At 47.2% G+C, this 23,365-nt stretch overlaps 2 protein-coding genes and 1 pseudogene across 3 annotated transcripts in view; all 3 read right to left on the reverse strand.

The window, feature by feature from the left end:
* The window catches only part of ZNF76 (zinc finger protein 76), a 28,767-nt gene extending 28,200 nt beyond the window's left edge, over positions 1-567 (reverse strand). The window contains exon 1 of one of the 2 annotated variants that reach the window (XM_052649443.1): positions 348-567. The gene's annotated coding sequence lies outside the window, so the exon portion shown is untranslated. The remainder of the gene's footprint in view (positions 1-347) is intronic. The other variant, XM_052649442.1, reaches the window with a different exon arrangement.
* Positions 568-6,656: 6,089 nt separating this feature from the next.
* Positions 6,657-13,664, reverse strand: LOC128055629 (developmental pluripotency-associated protein 3-like; annotated as a pseudogene).
* A 1,508-nt stretch (positions 13,665-15,172) lies between these two features.
* Positions 15,173-23,365, reverse strand: part of SCUBE3 (signal peptide, CUB domain and EGF like domain containing 3) — a 32,516-nt gene continuing 24,323 nt past the window's right edge. The window contains exons 10-23 of the mRNA XM_052649440.1: positions 22,824-22,940; positions 22,212-22,337; positions 21,811-21,927; positions 21,570-21,674; positions 21,165-21,281; positions 20,691-20,849; positions 20,235-20,450; positions 19,735-19,896; positions 19,363-19,530; positions 18,701-18,862; positions 18,079-18,276; positions 17,472-17,624; positions 17,278-17,357; positions 15,173-15,322 (exon numbers count right to left, since the gene is read on the reverse strand). Coding sequence (XP_052505400.1) covers positions 15,173-15,322; positions 17,278-17,357; positions 17,472-17,624; positions 18,079-18,276; positions 18,701-18,862; positions 19,363-19,530; positions 19,735-19,896; positions 20,235-20,450; positions 20,691-20,849; positions 21,165-21,281; positions 21,570-21,674; positions 21,811-21,927; positions 22,212-22,337; positions 22,824-22,940 — 2,030 coding nt within the window. The remainder of the gene's footprint in view (positions 15,323-17,277; positions 17,358-17,471; positions 17,625-18,078; positions 18,277-18,700; positions 18,863-19,362; positions 19,531-19,734; positions 19,897-20,234; positions 20,451-20,690; positions 20,850-21,164; positions 21,282-21,569; positions 21,675-21,810; positions 21,928-22,211; positions 22,338-22,823; positions 22,941-23,365) is intronic.

The following is a 23,365-nucleotide window of genomic DNA, read 5'->3' on the forward strand; positions in this document are numbered from 1 at the left end:
ACACGGTGGGGTGTGGGAGTTACAGGGCAGGAGTCGCAGGGCGGAATTGGGGGGCAGGGATGGGGGCCGGGGCCCGAGGTGCGGGAGGGCCAGGCCGCCGACCAGCAGTCCGGCCACCGAGCTACAGGGCCAGAGGAGGGTGGGCACGCCAGGCTCGGGACCTTCCCGGGACCCTGCGCCCACCCGGCCTCCCACCTGGGCACGGTGGACCCACTCTTCCCGCAGCCACCAACCTGACAGCCCCCGAGGGCGACTCCGCCGACAGACCGCCATGCACCGGGCCCCGCCACCAGCGCCGGCCCCGCAACCCGCCTGCGCCATAGCCCGCCCGCCCGCGAGCCGCTTGCCTCGCGCGATATCCAGGTTCCAGGGCCGCCGCACTTTTCCTCTCCTCTCGGCGGGCCTCCACCGAGCCCGGGAACCCGTATAGAAAATACAGGGCAGGCTCCACCCCGCACCCCGAGTCGCGGCGGCCGCCGTCTCGCTTATCCCGGTTCCCGGGCCGCCGGAGCCCGGGCGGCCGGGGTCTCGAACGGTGCCCCTCAGAGCCCCGCCCCGCCCCCCGACCCGGGTGACGCGCCGCCCGCCAGGCTGGGCGCCCGGGGAGGGCGTGATGACGTCACGACGCCCCGGTCAGGGCCTGGGCGCGGCTCGCGAGCCGGGTCGTCTCTATAGCAATAAGGAGCCGCCACCTGTTCCTTTGAAGAGGGGACTCGGTCACCTGAGGCCTCAGGCGGGCGCGGGGAGGAGTCCGAGGCCCCGCGGGCTCTGCGCCGTCACGTCGGCCGCCTGCGGGCGAGAAGGTGCGCTCCTGGTGCCGGGGAGGGCCGGAGGGGCAGATTGTGAGGGAAGCCCTGCCTCTCCTCAGGGCTCAGAGCCGCCAGGCGGCCTCCTGCGCCTTTAGGGTCCTGAGGCGCTTTGCTGTGCGCAGTCAGCACGCACTGCCTGCGATCTTCGACCCACCCCCTGAAGGAAGCAACTGCAGGTATTACTAGCACCTTACTGAAAAGGACGACGTCGAGGAGCCGTGAGGGACTCGCCTGTTTAGGGAGTGCGCCCTGACGGTCCTCTCGGGTTTTCTCACTCTCATTCCCCCGTCAGTCCCACCCCAGCCTCAAAACCAGCTACTACTGATCCTCGTAGGTTCGTTTCGGGGTGAACAAAGCCAGGGTCTTTTATGGATTCCCCCTGTCACCAGGAGGGACTATGATTGGAGGATTTTCAAACAAAGTAAAAGAGAGTGAGCTTTGGTAAAAATAAATAAAAGAGAGAAGTTAGATGAGGAACTGGTAAAGGTTGCCTCTTAGAAGAGGAATTGGGTGACTGGACGAATGAGGTGAGAAGCTTTACCCTCTGTCCTTTTAGACTTTAACTCCTTTCTTTTGTCTCCTCTCTCCCCTCCCCACCCAAAAAAATTTAACTTATAAAAATTTTTTTGAAGGGAGTATTCCAATAAACTAGAAACGTTTACAAAGTACTGTGTTTGGGGTCTGTGGTAGCTAAAGATGCCATAGGAGGCATGGGTGATTGCTTTCCACAAAGCCTCCCTTTCAGTTTTAGACATTCTCTGTTCCGCATCTTCCTAGTTTGGGCACCACAGTTCCAGAGGTGGAACTGGGGCTATAGTTCTCCTCAAGTTCTCGGCTTAGGGGGGCGTGAGTGACAATTGATGGCCTATTCTTGTGGTTAATAATTAATCCTTTCTATGTGCTGTGTGTTAAGTTGCTTCACTCGTATCGGACTCTCTGCGACCCTATGGGGGTCAGAGGAGCCAGCCCCTCTGACCATGGGATTCTCCAGGCAAGAGTACTGGATTTGGTGGCTGTGCCCTCCTCCAGGGGAACTTCCCTTCCAGGGATCGAACACCTGTCTCTTATCTCCTGCACTGGCATGCAGATTCTTTACACTAGCACCACCTGGGAAGTCCCAATCCTTTCTATACCTCCTGGTACAGAAATAAGCAGCCTGACCTTTAAGGTGCCCCCTCCCTGTTCCTTTTTGGTGGAAGTTTAACAAGTTATTTTATTAACTTTTATTAACTTTACCTAGATAGAGAATATAGTAGCTTGTCCTGTAGCATAAACTTCTGGATAGGCATAGAGAAGAAACTAATACTCAGGTGTCCTAATTTGTACCCCCACCACCTTTTTCTATATTAAAAAATACATCTATCCTTTCTCATATTCCTTGCAGATCCTAATCTGTTTGGTAATCACCTCTCTTACACAACAAAAACTGTGGGAAACCAGTGTCTGAATTTGAAGTATTAGGATTCTGATGATGGGTAATTTCAGGTACTCAGGAGAACTGGGGAGGAATATAATTTGGAATGCAGGATCGAAGATCATTTCTAGCAGGTTCTGTTCTACCTTTGAACCCCATCTCCACAATATACAGTATAGGCTGGTGGTCTTCAGACATTTTTAAAAATGGACTCTGTAAAAGAATTGTAAAGAACTATGTATCTCCTTGTTCATTCCTAAGTTGACACCTAAATTTTCCATCATATAAATACTTGTAGAGGATGTAATTTCTGACTTACTGCAAATTTTGATGTTTTAAACTAAAACCATTATATCATTCTTAAATGTATTTGCTGCTGCTAAGTCGCTTCAGTCGTGTCCGACTCTGTGTGACCCCATAGACGGCAGCCCACCAGGCTCCCCCATCCCTGGGATTCTCCAGGCAAGAACACTGGAGTGAGTTGCCATTTCCTTCTCCAATGCATGAAAGTGGAAAGTGAAAGTGAAGTTGCTTAGTCGTGTCTGACTCTTCGAGACCCTATGGACTGCAGCCTACCAGGCTTCTCCGTCCATGGGATTTTCCAGGCAAGAGTACTGGAGTGGGGTGCCATTGCCTTCTCCACTTAAATGTATCTAGTGGACTGCAAATACCCTAAATATTTGATGCCCACCAGCATCCATTTAATGATATATGAACAAGTTCTTCTTTAACAAATTTTAGATGGTTCCCTTTATTTACAATTTATTTAAATTTTATATGGTTCCTCTTCTTATTGAACTCCTAATTCACTTCCCCTAGAAATTTATCCTAATTAGTATATTTGTATGCTTTAAAGTCCTATTGATCACTGTTACCTTCTTTGCAACAAAATTGAGTATATATTTAAGTTTGTTGCTTATGACCATAGGCTTTGTTGTAGTTTCTTGTGAATCAGATTGTTAGTACACAATTTATTAAGCAATATAAATATATTACATATTTTTATAACTTGTGAAACTGAAAAAAGTGCAATTTTTATTAAAAATGTATCTCTTAATGAAAAATATGGTGTTTTTCCTCAATTAGTTTAGGAGTTCCTGGACTAATATTACCTAATGGTGGAAGGATATAAGGTGCAATAACAGTTCTCTGTGTGTGCTCAGTCATGTCTAATGACTCTTTGAGAACCAATGGACTATAGCTCGCTAGGCTCCTCTGCCCATGGAATTTTCCAGGTGAGAATACTGTAGTAGGTTGGCATTTTCTACTCCAGGGAATTATCCTGACCCAGGGATTGAACTCATATCTCTTGTGTCCCCTGCATTGGCAAGTGGATTCCTTAGTGCTGTGCTACTAGGGAAGCCCAACAATTCTCTACCTGTTTTTTATTTTTATAGACTTAAATGTTGAGAAATGTTCACATTGGGAAAGGAAGAGACTGTTAAAATGATATCCCTAAAGCCTTTGAACTATTTCTGAATTACATGCCAACAATCACAACAATTCCTCATAAGTGTCACATTACCAAATAGACTCCTCCTTTAATTTTGTTAAAAATTTTATTTAATTAAAAGAATTGGAAACCACAGATCTTGCAAAAGGATTTGTTAGTCGTTTGAGTATCGATTTCAGTCTTATCAAAATAATTATGTCATCTTTTCACTCAGGGGCAGCTAGTTAATCAGACTGATTTTCATATTTCTTTGCCAATACAATTTTTTGGATAAAATTCCTTTTTTTAAAGGGTGTTCAAATAAGTCTCAAGTTTTATTAAGATCCTCTATAAACACATTTATTCACTACTGAAAATTGAAACAGCACATCAAAAATTTTTATTACATTTCAGCATGCTAACAATGCTCTGGCCAAGCCAACCAATATTTTTTTTACATTCCTTCCACAAGTTAATTTGTTTCAAATTCTTGATACTGAGTTTCATCTTACAGAACTACAGGCTTATGAAACAGACATTACCTGAGACTTAATCAGTTCAGTTCAGTCGCTGAGTTGTGTCCAACTCTTTGTGACCTCATGAACCACAGCACGTCAGGCCTCCCTGTCCATCACCAACTCCCGGAGTTCACTCAAACTCATGTCCGTTGAGTCGGTGATGCCATCCAGCCATCTTATCCTCTGTCGTCGCCTTCTCCTCCTGCCCTCAATCTTTCGCAGCATCAGGGTCTTTTCAAAAGAGTCAGCTCTTCGCATCAGGCTTGACGTACTCCCTTTTCCTATCTGGAACCAGTCTGTTGTTCCACATCCAGTTTAACTGTTGCTTCCTGACCTGCATACAGGTTTCTCGAGAGGCAGGTCAGGTGGTCTGGTATTCCCATCTCTTTCAGAATTTTCCACAGTTTATTGTGATCCACACAGTCAAAGGCTTTGGCGTAGTCAATAAAGCAGAAATAGATGTTTTTCTGGAACTCTTGTGCTTTTTCGATGATCCAGCAGATGTTGGTAATTTGATCTCTGGTTCCTCTGCCTTTTCTAAAACCAGCTTGAACAAGTAGAAGTTCACGGTTCACGTATTGCTGAAGCCTGGCTTGGAGAATTTTGAGCATTACTTTACTAGCATGTGAGATGAGTGCAATTGTGTGGTAGTTTGAGCATTCATTCTTTGGCGTTGCCTTTCTTTGGGATTGGAATGAAAACTGACTTTTTCCAGTCCTGTGGCCACTGCTGAGTTTTCCAAATTTGCTGGCATATTGAGTGCAGCACTTGCACAGTGTCATCTTTCAGGATTTGAAATAGCTCAACTGGAATTCCATCACCTCCACTAGCTTTGTTCATAGTGATGCTTCCTAAGGCCCACTTGACTTCATATTCCAGGATGTCTGGCTCTAGATGAGTGATCACACCATCGTGATTATTTGGGTTGTGAAGATCTTTTTTGTACAGTTCTGTGTATTCTTGCCACCTCTTCTTAATATCTTCTGCTTCTGTTAGGTCCATACCATTTCTGTCCTTTATTGAGCTCATCTTTGCATGAAAAGTTCCCTTGGTATCTCTAATTTTCTTGAAGAGATCTCTAGTCTTTCTCATTCTATTGTTTTCCTCTATTTCTTTGCATTGATCACTGAGGCAGGCTTTCTTATCTCTCCTTGCTATTCTTTGGAACTCTGCATTCAAATGGGTATATCTTTCCTTTCCTCCTCTGCTTTTCACTTCCCTTCTTTTCACAACTATTTGTAAGGCCTCCTCAGACAGCCATTTTGCATTTTTGTGTTTCTTTTTCTTGAGGATGGTCTTGATTCCTGTCTCCTGTATAATGTCATGAACCTCTGTCCATAGTTCATCAGGCAATCTGTCTGTCAGATCTAGTCCCTTGAATCTATTTCTCACTTCCACTGTATAGTCATAAGGGATTTGATTTAGGTCATACCTGAATGGTCTAGTGGTTTTCTCCATTTTCTTCAATTTCAGTCTGAATTTGACAATATAGAGTTCATGATCTGAGCCACATTAGCTATACAGTTTCTGCTGACTGTATAGAGCTTCTACATCTTTGGCTGCAAAGAATATAATCAATCTGATTTCAGTGTCCATGTGTAGGATCTTCTCTTTTGTTGTTGGAAGAGGGTTTGCTATGACCAGTGCATTCTCTTGGCAGAACTCTATTAGCCTTTGCCCTGCTTCCTTCTGTACTCCAAGGCCAAATTTGCCTGTTACTCCAGGTGTTTCTTGACTTCCTACTTTTGCATTCCAGTCCCCTATAATGAAAAGGACATCTTTTTTGGGGTGTTAGTTCTAGAAGGTCTTGTAGGTCTTCATAGAACTGTTCAACTTCAGCTTCTTCAGCCTTACTGGTTGGGGCATAAACTTGGATTACGGTGATATTGAATGGTTTGCCTTGGAAACGAACAGAGATCATTCTGTCGTTTTTGAGAGTGCATCCAGGTACTGTATTTCGGACTCTTGTTGACCATGATGGCTACTCCATTTTTTCTAAGGCCATCTGAGTTAAATTCACCCATTCCAGTCCATTTTAGTTCGCTGATTCCGAGATGTCATTGTTCACTGTTATCACCTCCTGTTTGACCACTTCCAATTTGCCTTGATTCATGGACTTAGCATTCCAGGTTCCTGTGCAATATTGCTGTTTATAGCATCGAACCTTGCTTCTATCACTAGTCCCATCCACAACTGGGTGTTGTTTTTGCTTTGGCTCCATCCCTTCATTCTTTCTGGAGTTATCGAGACTAATTAGTATTTCTTTTTGTCAAATCAAAGTGAAACTAAAGTATATTCAAATCATTTCAAATACAAGCTACATAGATTCTTCAGAAGTTAACCAGATTAAGGTAGAAAAAAAAAAAATGCAAGAACAAAAGACCAGCTTATAGGTTATCAAAATACTGGTGCACAGTCTTTCCCAAGCTGCTTCATAATAATCCTAAAATTACCAGCAAGAAAAAATAATACAGGAATAAGGTTTATGACCCATTCAACTCCATGGCATAATTATTGTATGTTGTGCTGTGATAATTCTCATAATTATCCTCGGAAGAATCTCTGTTAAACCTGCAGTAACTACAGGTACATTGAAATCTTCGCACTCTTGATCCAGTCTCAGTGTCCTCCTCCTGCTGTAGCTCTCTTTGGGAGTAAGACTGAGGAACTCCTTTGCCGTAGGAAAGTCTAAGAGATTCAGTCAACCTTTGGATCCTGTATCTCTGCTCACTCAACAGTGTCCTCATGCCTTTCCTCTTATTGGGTTTTTTTCTCACCAGGAAACTTCCCAATAAGCTGAGGTGGATTTTCTGGTAGATATGGTAGTTTGATACTAGGATTGAGAGTCAAGTTACTGAGGTTCTTTGTTAACATTTCAGAGACTTAAGAGGCAACTGGCATTGCTTAGGAAGCTTCATCCATCAACATTTTAAGATACTCCAGGGTCCAGGTTGGGTTATCCTCAGGTGAATCTATTGGGAGTCTAGTCACAGTTTGAAGCTCCTCCTAGGTCTTTGAGTTCCAGAGGAAGGCGATGCTTTAGGCTCAAACTGCCACCAAGTAACCTAGAAGAACTGTCAGTTCAGTTCAGTCGCTCAGTTGTGTCCGACTCTTTGCAACCCCATGGACTGCAGCACGCCTGGCCTCCCTGTCCATCACCAACTCCCGGAGTTTACTCAAACTTATGTCCGTTGAGTCGGTGATGCCATCCAACCATCTCATCCTCTGTCATACCCTTCTCCTCTTGCCTTTAATCTTTTCCAGCATTAGAGTCTTTTCAAAAGAGTCAGCTCTTCGCATCAGGCAGCCAAATTATTGGAGTTTCAGCTTCAGCTTCAGTCCTTCCAATGAACACCCAGGACTGATCTCCTTTAGGATAGACTGGTTGGATCTCCTTGCAGTTCAAGGGACTCTCAAGAGTCTTCTCCAACACCACAGTTCAAAGGCATCGATTCTTTGGCGCTCAGCTTTCTTCACAGTCCAACTCTCACATCCATACATGACCACTGGAAAAACCATAGCCTTGACTAGATGGACCTTTGTTGGCAAAGTAATGTCTCTGCTTTTTAATATGCTATCTAGGTTGGTCATAACTTTTCTTCCAAGGAGTAAGCGTCTTTTAATTTCATGGCTGCAGTCACCATCTGCAGTGATTTTGGAGCCCAGAAAAATAAAGTCAGCCACTGTTTCTACTCTTTCCCCATCTATTTCCCATGAAGTGATGGGACTGGATGCCATGATCTTAGTTTTCTGAGTGTTGAACTTTAAGCCAACTTTTTCGCTCTCCTCTTTCACTTTCATCAAGAGGCTCTTTATTTCTTCTTCACTTTCTGCCATAAGGGTGGTGTCATCTGCATATCTGAGGTTATTGATATTTCTCCCAGCAATCTTGATTCCAGCTTGTGCTTCCTCCAGACCAGCATTTCTCATGATGTACTCTGCATAGAAGTTAAATAAGCAGGGTGACAATATACAGCCTTGACATACTCCTTTTTCCTATTTGGAACCAGTCTGTTGTTCCATGTCCAGTTCTAACTGTTGCTTCCTGACCTGCATACAAGTTTCTGGAGAGGCAGGTCAGGTGGTCTGGTATTCCCATCTCTTGAAGAATTTTCCACGGTTTATTGTGATCCACACAGTCAAAGGCTTTGGCATAGTCAATAAAGCAGAAATATATGTTTTTCTGGAACTCTTGTGCTTTTTTGATGATCCAGCGGATGTTGGCAATTTGATCTCTGGTTCCTCTTTCTAAAAGTAGCTTGAACATCTGGAAGTTCACAGTTCACATATTGTTGAAGCCTGGCTTGGAGAATTTTGAGCATTACTTTGCTAGTGTGTGAGATGAGTGCAATTGCCTGGTAGCTTGAGCATTCTTTGGCGTTGCCTTTCTTTGGGATTGGAATGAAAACTGATCTTTTCCAGAAGAACTATAGAGCTGAGAAAGAGGAATAAAAATCCAGGCTGACACAGTGTGGTGAGAGAAGAATTCACCGGTAAAATTCTTTTATTATTACATGCTTTCAGTATCATTTTATTAAAATATTGAAGTGCAGATTCATATCCATATGGAAAATACCTATCATTTGTAGAGTCAGCAAAGCCAGTCTTCATTTCAAATCAGATTTACTTTCTGTTAGGAAAAGATCTGACTTTATTCTTCAATTTAAATAATTACTTAATACTCATTTAAAAGGATATTATAAAATCACCAAGAAATAAATTATTAACTGTAGCTTATAAAATAGGTTATTAAAAGTTAGTCATGATTAAGATTATATAGATCTAATATTAATATAAAAACTGTAAAACCAAGATGGTACTTTTTCTCATTGTATAATTTGTAATAATGCCATAAAATGTATAGCTAAATCTATTAATTAATTTATTAAATTAAAAGTAGCATAGAAGGTGTGTTAGTTAGTTCCTTGGCAAATACAGGTATCTACTTGTGTTGAACTCTCATGTTTGGCTTTTGGGAACAGTTAAAGAATCATGTAACAGAAGAAAGAAAGAACTCCAATAATTTTGTTATACTTCATGATCAAACTTAGGTATTTAATAAAAAAAGGGTTTTGGTAGGAAATAATGGTGTGAGCAGCTAACAATTTCATTTTTTTGTTAGCTGGTGGTAGAAAATAGGAAACATTTTCTAAGATGAAATAAGAGTACTGATTGTACTGGGAATATTTTGTTATGAAGGGAAAAAACAACTCCTTCCTTCTACTCCCCAGGTTTTTACACTCTGGGCCCTGCGTCAAGATTCAGTGTAGGTGAGGGAAACACCTTTCTTTTGTAAAGTAAGACAAGGACTATGGTGAAAGAGGAGTTGGAATGGAGATAACGTGAATATGTATATATGCTGGCTGGATCTCAAACAGATTAGTTTTAGGGAAGATCTCTTACAGAAGTTGAGAAACTGGAGTGTTTTTGCTTAAAACTCTCCTCAGATTGATTTCCTTGCCAAGGTATCCCTTGGAAAGTCTTCACATACTTTAGGAAGATTTCCTTGGAAAGTCTTCATGTGCCTCACTTTAAAGATTGCTTGATATAGACAGACCCATACTTCACTGGTCCTGACTATACATTATTCTAGGACATAATTGCAAGTGTCCTAGCGAGGAGGTGTAGGCTTGGTGTGTTTGGAATAGAAGAGGGTTAGGAAGGAAGTCCGGAGAAGGCAATGGCACCCCACTCCAGTACTCTTGCCTGGAAAATCCCATGGACGGAGGAGGCTGGTCACTAGGAGTCGGACACGACTGAGTGACTTCACTTTCACTTTTCACTTTCATGCATCGGAGAAGGAAATGGCAACCCACTCCAGTCTTCTTGCCTGGAGAATCCCAGGGACGGGAGAGCCTGGTGGGCTGCCGTCTATGGGGTCGCACAGAGTCGGACACGACTGAAGTGACTTAGCAGCAGCAGCAGCAGGAAAGAAGTCAGAGAAGATGACCCCAAGTTGGTGTAGTCATTCACTATGAACCTGGATATGGTCCTCAGCTTTGCAATTCTAAAAATGTGATTTTTGTCAGTTGACGCAAAGGTGTGAGTCAAACTTACAGGAAGTTAATGTATGAAATAGAATGCCATTGAATTAATTTATACTCATAATCACCAAGTAGACTGGATTCTCTCTCCTGGTGGCAGATCCATGTGGAAAGGTCAGTTGTAATCAGTCTTACATGAGGAATCCAGATCTTGAGCATGGCTGTTATTATCAAGCTATGATAGCCTAATATTCAATGATGAGCTCAGTAACTGTGCAATAGAATGCACCCATGTGCTTTACAGATGTGTTTTTTTTAGATGCATAGTTTTTGATCAGGTTGATTTTTCCTTGTTCCTCTTAAATGGCTATATCACAGAACTATTAAATCCAATAAACTTTCATGTCATGGAATTCTATAATGGCAACAATCATCTCTGAGCCTAGAAATTGAGACTGTTCATTTTTAAGAGATTAGAGATTACTTTCCTATGACCTATGTACTAATGTTGGTAGTGGCTGAATGATCTGTACTTCAGAATATTATTTGTGACCAAGAGTGTACTGCATAGAAAGAAAACCCTGGTGACTCTGTGTTGGTGCTTTGCTAGAAATGGGACATCTAGTAGGAAGGTGAACCATGGTTAGATTTTTGTTGTTGTTTTTAATGTGGACCATTTTTAAAGTCTTTTTTGAATTTGTTACAATATTGCTTTTGTTTTTCATTTTGGGTTTTTGGCCCTTAGCTCCCTAACCAGGGATGGAACCTGCACCGCCTGCATTGAAAGTGAAGCGGTAACCACTGGATAGCTAGGGAAGTCTTATGGTTAGATTTTGGGTCCTGTACTATGATGAGGAATGATGCTCCAAATTTCTTGCACTCAGGATAATTCTCGATACTGCTTTTTAAAATAGACAAGCCTTTTCAGATTCTAAAATCATTATGAATAAGAAGGATAAATGAAAAATTGGGGTAAGTCCTGTCTGAAAGCCAGAAGATACATTTTTTTCTTCAAAGCTTTTTTTAGCTCTAGGGTAAACTATTGAGACAGGAAAAGATGCCAGGCTGAGGCGTTTCATTTAGTATTTTAATAATAATTATAAAAAGGACAATACAAAATCCAAACATTTTTTTACAAGTTCAGATACATTTTTTTTTCCCCAAGTGCAAAATACTCTATGAACTGCATCATTTATTGTTGTGTAGGAGATGCTCACTATATCGGCAGCAGTGGAAGGTAGATATACAAATATTTTGAGATTTCTTCTGCATTAAAGAAAAAAGCCTCCCACATGGTAATGATTATTTTCTGAAACTTAAGTTCAGCTCACACAGAAGAATGTTTTCGGTTTGTCTAAAGGGTTATAATCTGTGTTGTCTAGATAAGCTGATAACAGAACTGGGGGTTATAGTCCCTGTTATCACATATTTTTGTAGAGGGTTCCTAGTCCAAATAATGGCCCAAGGACAGAGTATGCTACCTCTGAGACAAGTAAAATTTAAGGATATCCTTGTGTTGTTTGCTTCTACTTTTCTCTCACAATGCTTAAGAAAGAAGCCAAGCAGGTTAACATTATTTTCTGCTTATGGTCAGTTATACTTTGTCTCCTTTTCTCTAGTTTGAGCCTGCTATATTGAGATTAAGCAGCAAATACAGAAGTTTCACCACTCCATGTTTTCTGACATTTTGAGATACAGCCCCCTAATTTCCAGTCACCTCAAACATGCGTATGGAGAGAACTTCTTAGATATGAAAACTTTGATTAGTGCTAAAGACCAGGGCTATACTACTGAACTTTCAGCAATGAATTTGAACTTCCAACACCTGAAACTAATCCAGTCCTGAGGGAGTCAGAGCAGTCACGCTTGATGTCAGCCTCTGGGAATTTGTAGGCCTGGGGCAGGGCAGTTCAAGTCCAGGCTCTGGTGAGTTTTCTCCTGACTTTGTTCCTCTAGGTTTTGGGAATGGGCCTGGCCCAATAATACAAAAAGATGTAGGAAGAAAAGTAAAAAGAGATTGCTGTATTGCTGAAGTCATAAGTGCCTTTCTGATATGCACCACTTGGTGCTTGGAGCCCTTGCAGGAATGGCTTCCCATTCCAAGACTCAAATCAGGACAGGTTTTGTACTAAGATAAATGAAACCTCAGTTATGTAGGGTCAATACTGTGACCCTACAAATACCTCTTGGCTTGTTCATGAAGGGTTCCCATTTATACCATCTTCCTACTTCCCTACACTGATAAAAACCTCTTTTTCTGACCCGTAAAGGCCTAGAGAGTCTCTGAATGTGAACCCCTCAGTCTACTAACTCTTAGTTTAATGCCCCTGGGCCTACAGAAGGCCTACAACTTTGCCTGGATTCTTAACTCCCAACTTGGACAACCTAAATTAAAAATCAGATTTGGTGGATATTAGTAGGTCTTCATCTGGTCTCCAGGATCTGTCTTGACATTAGTTAAGAAGCTTGGTGGTCTGTACTTTCCATACTGTGGAAATCATTTGTAAGCCCCAGAAACCATGGAATAAATGTTTAGAGGAAGTGTGTTTCTGTGTATGGGGTGACAGGAAAGGAAAGAAGAGCAAGGAGCCAGGCCCTGAAGGCATGTATTGGGAAGCACTCTGGCTTTGAGAGAGATGCAAAATGGTAGGGAGAGAGGAATCAGAAAGTTATCCTAGTTTCTGGTGGAGAATGAGGATGGTTAAAGTTGGTTAAAGCAATTTTCATGGCACTTCCTGCAAAGTGTGGATCCTTCTACTAAATGACCATTTGCCTGCTTGGAAGCAACCATTTTGTATCTCTATAAGCAGAGCCTTCTTTGGCCCAGAGAGACAAAGGCAGCCAGATACTCCACCCCCAGGCCATGGTGTTGGATGGCTAATGGATGTCAGTGGATCTAGCTGTGACGTTGGTTACCTACTGCCTAAGGCTGGTGAATGCTACTGACTTGGGGCGGGAGTGGGGGTGGGGCAGGTGGTTCCTTCATTCACTGTTGAGCCTCTTTAAGGAACAGTAGCTTGATACAGTCATTAGAAGTGAGCCATAGGAGTCAACTGTTAGCTTTTGATTGAATAGGGGCATAGCTTTGGGGGAACTAGAAGGAGCAAATGGAAAATAATTTTACAGGCAGCACTGACTGAAGGTGGAGTATGTGAAGGATCTGGACTTGGGCATGGACTTGATTCTTCTTCCTTTTGAAAAGCAGTAGTTGAGGAAGCTAGGCTTGAAGTCAGCTCCAAGAGGAAATGGCAAACAGGGGTAGGCAGAATGGCCAAGGTCAGGCAAACAACTCCATGCCTGGATAGCTGTCCTATTCTTGGCTCCCACAGCCTCGTCTCTGGCCTCAGGGCCCTGAGTCAGCCTGTCCCCAGGGGGTTTGTCCTGGTCCTCTTCCTCGTGCACATCAGGGGAAAAATGGATGAGAGCAGGGAAAAGATGGAGGCTTTCCCTACTCGGGGTGGAGGATCACTAACCAATTCCATCGGCCTCTACAGTCTTGAGGTCCATGCTGAATCCATGGAGGCATAGGGATGGTGGGATTGGTTTAGCAAACACAGGTCCCTCTCCTTACTGCTCCACCAAGTCCCCATAGTTACTGTCCTGCACATTAGGTGTCTCTGCTGGTGGAGCAGGGACAGATCAGATGCTCCAGCACTCAAGGCTCATGAGATTCAAAACCTTTTTTCTTCCACTCCAAACATACACTCTTCTCTCTTGGGCAGCTATAAATAGGGTTGTTCTAATAGAGGAGAAAGAAACAAAAACAAAAAACAAGACCGGAAAACAAAAACCCCTCCCTTTAGTCAACATAGAAAGACTCAAGATGATTGCACTTATTAGATGTGGACAAGGTGGGCAGAAGGCTCGCCAAGTGCACACATTCCTCTTGCTGCCCATGGCCTGGGGCCAGAGGTAGGTGGCTCTGGGCTGGCTACAGAGCAGGGTCCTCTTTGGTGGAGCCCACAAGCCATCCAGGACTGCAGGGGAAAGACAACTCTGGGGGCAAGGCCCAGACTGGCTTTTGGTCAGCAGTCATGTTTCTTTAAGGGCAACACTTAGCATGGGGAGTGGGGCTCCCCCAGGGAGCACTCAGGTGGGAGTAAGGGAATGGCTGGGCCAGGGAAGACAAGTAAGAAAAGGGATTAGTGTTTGAGGCTGGCTTCCAATTGTTCTGTAGTCTAGTCCTTTAAAGGACACATTTTCTTTTTGTTTTCTTTTTTGGACAATGCTAGAAAACTTGGTTTCTGTCCTGCAGAGAGAATCTTTGTCTTGGGGAGCAACAGCTGCATATTCAACATGGTAATTCCTGCTGCTCTTCTTCATTCAGTTGGTGTCCACTAGCCAGTAGTGTGGGCCTTTTGTAAGCCCTCATGGATTGGACCCCAGGCAGACATGGGCCAAGAAGGAGAGGAGCTGCACATAGACAGGAAAGTTGGCTGTGTGGGCGGTCCAGGGCTCAAACCAGGTGTCCCAGAGGATGAGTGCTGACATTAAGCCTGTAAGTCAAAGGCTTCTTTGGCAGAACCCTGGGCTGTTAGAATATCCCTGGTGGGGGGGCACAGTCAGGGGACATTTTGGCTCCTGACTAGCAAGGCACAACCTCTAACAGCAGAAGCCCCTCCTCCCCTTCCCCCAGTAGACCCACTTCCTCTGTGGGCCTTGAGCACCCTTCCAAGATGACAGGGCTGAGGATATGGGCTGGTGAAATGGGCAGTGTGGCTAGGGAGGGGAGCGGGATACCATCCCTCCACCCCTCGGGAGAACAGAGCCAGCACTGAATGGCTTTTCCAGGAGCATGTAGGAAGTGAGAAAGTAAAGAGAAAGAGCGAGGCCAAAGGAGACAAGGAAAAGAAGCTAGAGGAACAGAAAGGGAGAGCGCTTAGTCTATATGGAGACTTTTTTTCCTCTCCAAATAGAGAGATCAGAAGGAGTCCCTCATCTGAGGGTGGGGGCTGCTGGCTCTGAAGGCTAAAGAGTCTGGGGGCTTCAAAACCTGGGTCTTGGGCCTAGGGGCACTATTTGTAGGGCCTCAGGAAGCTGGACACTTTGGAGCGGAGCAGCTTGATGAAGGATTTTGGCAGCATCTCCTTGTGCTTCTCTGTGTACTTGAAGTAGTTCTGCGGGTGGGCCAACACCTCGAAGAAGGCCTTAATGAGCTTCTTGTCCTGCAGAGGATGGCAAATGGCAATATTAGCATCAATGTCAGTGGTGGGAAAGAGGACCACCAGCCTCCACCCAGCAGCAGCCCCTCTTGATGCCCAATAGGCATATCCAAAAGTGAACTATGGATCCCATCCCACCATCTGTTGCTCCTTAGAATTCTACAACTCAAGTCAGTGGCAGCTCCATCCTTCCATTGCTTAGTCTCAGTCTTTGGAGCCATCCTTGACTCCTCTCTTACTCACAACCACAGCGAAACCTATTGATTCTACCTTTAAAATATATCCGGGGTCTGACCACTTCTCACTGTCTCCATAGCTACCACCCTGTCCAAGACCATCATTTCATTTGGCAATGGCCTCCTAACTGGTCGCCATACTTCCCCCTACTTTTGTCCTTCTACAGACTGTTCTCCCTCCCTATCCCCAGCAGCAGCAGAATGGCTTTTGTTTTTAAATTAGATCTTGTCCTTTTTCTATTCTAAACACTTCTCTGGGTTCTTTATGACTCAGCAAAGCTAAATCCCTTGTATGCCCCATCGATGGGATGTGATCTGTGGACTGTTGTCTTTCCCGTATCCCCCCTTGATTCTTCCTTGCTTTGCTGAGCCACACTGGCCTCAAGGTTCTTGAACATGCTGTATGGCTCCTATGCTCCTGAGCTTGGAATGATCGTCTCTTGATCTTCTAATAGGTAGCCTTTTACCTCATTCTGGTCTCTTCTCAGAGGCCTTTCCTGACCACCTGTCTGAAACAGCAATATGCTGTGTGGAGAGCCTACTGGGTGCCAAGCACTGTGCATTAGGACTCAGCTCTTCTGACTTTTGGGCTAGTGTTCTTCACATTGCATCAGGAAATTTTTTAAAACAGGAGGTGGAGCTTCCAGCCTCTCATCTCCACTTTAATCAAAATGGTACCTCTACTTTATGCATTGGAATTCACAGCACATTTGAAATAAGGATTCAGATGCCCTAAAATTTTTTGAGAAGCATTGCTGAGATATTCTTTGCAGTCAGCCAGTTCTAGGAGATTTTTGTCATTGTGTCTCATTTTGATAATAATAAAAAATTATTTTATCTATCATAAAATAACAGTTTTTTGCATTGATAGTTTATGAAGGATAATACTGTGACTAGGACTATAGTTTCTTCAGTAAGACATTCTCAAACTGGGATCCATGGACCTGAGTATCCAGACCACCCTTCAATGTTGGAAACGTTTCTTTTCCTTTAAAAGAGGTCTATACTGGAGAAGGCAATGGCAGCCCACTCCAGTACTCTTGCCTGGAAAATCCCATGGACGGCGGAGCCTGGTAGGCTGCAGTCCATGGAGTCGCTAAGAGTGGGGCACAACTGAGTGACTTCACTTTCACTTTTCACTTTCAGGCATTGGAGAAGGAAATGGCAACTCACTCCAGTGTTCTTGCCTGGAGAATCCCAGGGATGGGGGAGCCTGGTGGGCTGCCGTCTATAGGGTCGCACAGAGTCGGACACGACTGCAGCGACTTGGCAGCATACTGAATTAACCCTGAGAAACACTGTACAGGAGCACTGTTTTTCTCTGGGAACTGAAGAGAGAGCTCTCTGCCAGGGAAATCCCAAAAGCATCTTTCTAAACCTCATTTTCTATATATTCATTGGTGGAAGAGGCAGAGGACATTTCATCTCTTCATCTTCCCTTTCTCTTACCCAGAGTGTAAGACAGTATGGGTGACACTGCAGTCAGATGGGTTTGGGCTCCAATTCCAGCTTTACCACTGGGGCACGTTCTCTAATTCTCTGTGCCTCAGCTTTCTCATCCATAAAGATGAGACGCTTTTTATTAGGAATGATGAAAGTACCTACTCCATAGACCTGTTGTATATATCAAAGGGAATATTCAAGTAAGCACTTAGCATATTGCCTGCCCATTGTTACATGCTCATTAAACACTGGCTGTCATTATTGTTAATATTCACTCGCCTTTAAAATTTCCTGGTGGTTTTCAGATGCATAGAGCCGGCCATCTCGAACAATGTCTTCTACCAGCTGCTCGTAGTCCTCTGCAAAGTCCATGAAGGGGAGCGGCCGATGAGTGAGAACTCTTCCTCCTCCCTTTGAGACCCTGGAACCTGCCCTTTCTCACCCACCTCCCTGGCTCTCCTGCCTTTGCTCACCATCGTAGGTAACATAGGGGATCTGGAAGCCACGGGCGCTGTTGGCTTCACTTGTCTTGAAGTTGATCCAGAGCTTCCTGGAGCGGGCTGTGAAGGCAATGGGGCGCTCGTAGGTCTGGCAGGTCTCATAGGTGGTAATGGAGGATGGGGAGGCTGGGAAGGTAAGCAGCAGGTCAGGAGAAAGCCGGGCAAGCTCCCCAAGTCCTCCTAGAGTGAGGACTCAGGCTGACAGAGGCCCTCCCTCATACGTGCAGCTCCCCTAGCCCCTCCATACACCCATACACATATCCTTTCTCACGGCCCTGGGCCTGTTCTTTGACACCCAGGCACTCACACAGTGTGAAAAGTTTAACATTTAAATGAATGGAGCTGTAAAAATACTAGAATAGGAAAGTAACACATGTAACACTATTGGAATTCCACTCCCAAAGCTGGCTTTCTTAACTCTGCCCTCCATTGGACATGTAGCATTCATTGCTATTTTCCTTTGCTTCCAAGGCCTTACTCATCATTGCCCCAATTCTTCCACCACCAGTTTTCTCTCTCTCTCTCCCCCCTCAACCAGATATGGATTGCCCTTCCCTGGCCCGGCTCTGCAGCCACCCACAGTTCTTTCTCATGACGAGGACGTCCCCACACTCATCCTCAGATGGCAGGAAGATCTCGGGTACCACGATAAGAATCTTGCGCTTGGGTGGGGGGTTGATGTTCCAGACGCACTCCACACCAGCTGGGTAGTTGCCTGGGTAGTTGGGGGACTCGATATAGCCAGTGAACTCACCCAGCTCCCCACCACACTGGCGATCTGTAGCCAAGCCCGATGGACAAAGCAAGAAAGAGAAGAGAAGTCAGTGGGTGAACAGGCTGGGGAAATTGAAGAGTTCTGAAGTGGAAGTCAGACACATGGAGTTCATCAACTCCTCCAAGTTCTGGGTTCCCCTTTCCTTCCTGCCCTTTTAGTACCATCTTGCCTCACTTTACCTGTCCGTACCTCCCTCCTACCTGTCTCCTTCCCCTGCAGGGATAGGGCACTTCAGGGCCCAGCCCAACAACAGGCCTTGAGTGTAGGTGGGCTGGGGAGAGAGGGAGGGTGGGACCTGCCTGCCTAGCCACGCCCCCCCAGCTCTGCTCCTTGCTGGTTCACTACCCTGCCCATCTCCCACTTCTTCCCATGCCTACTGCTCCCAGGCCTCCCCACCCCATTTTCCACAGCCTGGCCTGCCACATACTCTTGCACTGGGTCACACTGGTGGAGCCATCAAAGTCAGTGCTTGTGTTTCCTGGACAGCGGGTGCAGAAATTCTGACGGAAGTCAGGCTGATAGGAGCCCATGGCACAGCGGATACAGCGGTGGATGCTGGTGTTGTAGTAGTGCCCAGGGGAGCACTGGACTGCAGGCAGGGGGGAGGAGCAGGGGTTAAGATGGCAGGCCAGCAGGAATTCTGGGGCAGGGACACATTCATCATAGAGAATAAACAAAAGACACCAGAGTTCCTTCTGGAGTCCCAACCTTCCCTAGTCACGCCAGAATTTAGGCCCAGGAGGAAACAAACTAGCCAGCGCAGTTGGTCACAGTGTCAGCCTGTTCTCTCGGGCACTGAGCACAGCCATCTGCAGAGAAACTCGTTTGCAGCTTTGAGGGGAGGTGGCGCCACTTGCAAAGCAGAGGGCTAAGTGGAGCTGTTACTCTTTCCCCAGTTCCCAGGCTTAGGACTGCTGGAGGGCCAGGATGCGTCCTGTGAGTAGGATGGTGGGGCTGGTCATGCAGCTGGGCCTTTAGTGGTTTGGGGAAGATGGTAGGGCAGCATACTTGGGTCTACTCTGGGGATCTGGAGAGAGTTTGGGAGGTAGTTGGGGCCGGGGATCCTACCAGGGTAAGTAGCCCACTCACCTTTGGTGTCACAGTCTTGGAAGGAGATGGCTCCCTCATGCTTAGTGGTGAGGCCCCCACCGCATGGGAAGCACAAGGTCCTTCCTGCTTCAGGTTGGTAGGTGCCACGTGGGCACGGCTGGCAGGGCTTGAACCCATCTGCAGAGTGTTGGCCAGGTGAGCACTGACCTGCAATGAGCCAAGGGCCCGACTCTGATGGGGGTGGTCCTGGTTATCCCCACAGGGTCCCCCAGTCTCGGGACAGAGGCACACGCAAATAGGATGTTGACGAGGAGAGTGGCCTGGCACCTGGGCCTGCCCTTGGGAAGTCCCATGCTGTGGGCGTCCCAGTGCCCACCCTACCCCACTCTGTATTGTTTGTTCCCCTGGCACCTGCACATGTGGTGACGTTGGTGGCTCCGAGAGGCCCGTGGGCATCACTCCCAGGGCAAAGGTCGCAGGAGAGCTGCCCTTCTCTCTCCTGGAAGGTGCCCGCTGGGCATGGCACACACTGCTCCGTCTGGCCGTGGTAATACGTCCCCTGCGGGCAGCTGACTGAGGGAGAGTCGGCCGCGCTAGCCACCCACCCCCACCTATTTCCCACCACCCAGGTCTGGGGCTCCCCTTCTCTCTCCCCCAGATTCAAGGAGAACCTCTTGGTCTGGGATCAGACAGAATCCTGCTGGGGAGGCTCAGGGGCCAAAGCCATGTGCAGGAGTGTTGGTAGCTCCACATGATGGCCCTCTAGATCTCAGTCTGGGACCAAGGAGGGGAAGATGATGGGCAGGAGGGTCTTGGCTGCCTCACACCTTGAAAGATGTAAAGTGTCCTGCTCTGAACCAGACCCAAGCTGAGCCTTCCCTACTCCCCTGCTCCCCAGCAAGCTCCCTTACCACACTTGGCCCCAGAGCGGTGCTGCCCAGGCCTACAGGCCTCCACTGGTTCAACTCGCTCCCCAGCTACTGGGCCTGGCTTGTGGGCCAACTCATAATCGAGGCCTGCCAGGCGCAGTAGGAAGCGGTCCTGGTTGATGGACTTTCTAAGCATCTTCAGGGATCCTTTTAGCCGCCGTTCCATCCGCTGTCGGAGGCAGGGCAGCCCACAGCCAGCTGGTGATGGATGGTGTTGAGTTGGAGAAGAAAGAGAAAGAGTGGTTGTGAGCAGGAGGGCGAGGCAGCAAAGCGAGGAGCTAGGAGGGGCTTGGGTAGAGGGACTGGGTCCTCAACTTAGCTTTAGGCAGGCTCCGCCCTTTGACAGGCTCTGCCCTTTCCCTTTGCTGCCAAGACTGCTGTTTGCCCACCTTTGCCCTCCCCTTTCCATCCTCCTCCCAATGGTGTCCCCAGTCCCACCTGTGGTCTCTTCGGCCCTGACTTCTGCCTCCAGTTCCAGAGTGAGCCGAGTGACTTCCTTGCCTGGAGGGGTCCGGGCCCGTCGGCCCTTGCCCTTCCGAGAGGAGTCACATTTGAGGTGGATGAAGGTGACCTGGCAGTCAGAGCAGGGGGTGCCACCTAGGGAAGAGGCCTTGTCAACCTCAGGGGTACCCCCTGGAGACAGTGTTCTCACTCCTGGCTTTCATTTTTCCATCCCGACCCAGACAGATCTCACCAGATCTTTGACTGTCCTTCTAGTTGAGTATAGTAATTAGTTTGTGGGGAACATCCTAGGACTTCCTTGGACCCTGCGCCTGCAACCACTTCTTCCCCTGCTCTGTCCAGAATTCAGGGTGTCAGTGGGTTTTGGAGCTCTCACTAAGCTGAGGAGGTGAGGGGTGGGAAGGGTTTGGCGGCCAGATAGCCCACTGGAGCGGGGTCCCCAGTCCAGACCTGGCCCCGCGATCCTGCTGGTCTCTTCCACTTTGCCTTTGTTTCGCAGGTGCAAATGGCACTTGGCGTCTTTGATCTTGAAGGAAGCACGCTGTTTAACCGTCAGCACTGCAGCCTCTAGAGGGATGGCAGAAGCTCAGCACAGCCTGGGGGCCCCGTGAGGGTGGGGGCGGCTATAGAGGGTATTGGGAAGCTGGGCCCGGGGTCTTGGCTGGAGGAGAGGGGTTACGAAAGCCAAGAGCATCAGACATCAAGGGCAGAGGGAGCAAGGCAGCAGGGCTGGACAAATACAGAGTAAAGAAGGGGATCCAGGAAAAAGTAAGGCCAGGAGGGTTAATAAGGAAGGGAAATTGGGGTTAATAAGCCAGGAGTAGCATGAGACAAGGCGTCTGGGTTGGTGCTCACCATGGCAGTGGTTGGAGTTCGTGCTGTTCCCGGCATGGCTAGCTCGGGCTGGAGCAGCCCTGGGGCTGGGGATGCCACAGCTCACGGTGAAGCCATTCTCAGACTCTGAGAGAAGGGGGCTGTCACAGCTCTGACCTGCCCCCTGCCCCTCACTGGCTGAAGGAACCCAAGGGGAGCAGAGGAGCTGCCTAAACAGCCAGCCTTCCTCCCTGCCAGCCCTCCAGCAACCTCCTCTACGTACCTGGCAAAAACCGGGCCCGGGACGGGCAGGTCAGGGCACAGGTGTCCTTCTTCCCAGAGCGGTTGCAGCTGAGCATGGCTTTTGAGGCACCAGGACTACTCTGACACTTCACTGGCTCTAGGAAGAGGAGAGAAGCCTGAGGAAGAGAGGCTTTTCCTCTCCTACCCGCTTTAGCCTGTCAGTCAGGTGTGTAATTGGAGGAAGAGAATGAGCTACATGCAGAATTGCAGTTGTACATGGAAATGGACGAAGGAGTTATTTACTGGGAACCCCATGTCTCAAACGACTACATTCTCCATCCCCTACTCCTTTATACCCTAACTCCACAATTTCCAGGACCCCAGGGACCCCCTACCCTGAAACTGCAGTGCAAGCTTCCACCAGCAGAGGGCGCCACCCACCTGTGCAGTCTTTCCCGTTCCAGTGCAGCCGGCCCTGGCCTGCTGGGCAGGTACACTGGTAGCTGCCAGGAGTGTTGACGCAGCCAAAGCGGCAGCCTCCCCGGTTGATGCTGCACTCATCCACATCTAGGGGAAGGAGGCGGGAGACACAGACAAACAATGGGGGGAGCAGGAGCCAGGACATGGGCAGTGAGTGGGGGGCCTTTGGTTAGAGTTCCAGGTACCCTAAGATGATTCCCGGTCTGAGAAGAGTTCAAACCTAGGACCTTCTTCCCTGGTCTCTGTTCTCAGTCCAAAGAAGGATTGAGAAGGGGCCAAGCTAACAAAGTTTTAAAAGCTTTCCATGCCTACCTAGCAGAGGAGTTGTAATCTGGGGGCTAAGGATGAAAGTCAAGGGACAGTGATGAGGACGGGAGATAGAAGTTTTGGAAACAGGATGCTGTTCCCTGATACCCCAGTGTCTCCACTGTCTTCATTTCTCCCATTTCCTCATGATGGATGTAGGCATGGCACATGCACCTGGGGACCGCCCACAGTCACAAGCCCCCTCAGGGGTGTGTTCAGCTGAAAGGCGAGGAGGTGAGGGGCTGAAGGCCAGAAGTGCCGGCTTACCCCCACAGTGGGTGACGCCATACAGGAGGTAGCCATGACGGCAGAGGCACTGGAAGCTCCCTGGCGTGTTCACACAGATGTGGTCACAGGTCCGATCAAAGGAACACTCGTCTATATCTGGAAGGGCAAGGTTTCAAGCCACTGCATCTGTCTTGGGGCCACTTGACCCTGTGACTCCTACTCAGGTGAAGGGCCCCCTTGGCTCTCTCCCTCAAACTGAAGAGTTCTACCTCTGGCCCAGCCCTAAGATCAGTGACTCAGCAATGCCTACCCACCCCCCTACGCCCCTCCATTTGGAGTCTTTGAAGTCAGGAACTTTGAGATCTGTGCTTGTGGATTAGGGCCGCCATGTGTGGTTAGGCTGGTCAGATCCTGCCAAGGATGTGAACTGGGGTGAAATCCCCTCCTCCCTCCTTGTCGAGCCACGTGCCCCAGAAGGGCTGATTTGCCAAGAGGAAGGAGCATGTTTGCTAGGTCACAGCATGACACTGCCTATGGAGACTCCCCACGGTGTCCTTTGAGCTTCTCATACTCTGGCCCTC

This window comes from Budorcas taxicolor, chromosome 11 (genome assembly GCF_023091745.1).
Source record: "Budorcas taxicolor isolate Tak-1 chromosome 11, Takin1.1, whole genome shotgun sequence".
NCBI lineage: Eukaryota > Metazoa > Chordata > Mammalia > Artiodactyla > Bovidae > Budorcas > Budorcas taxicolor.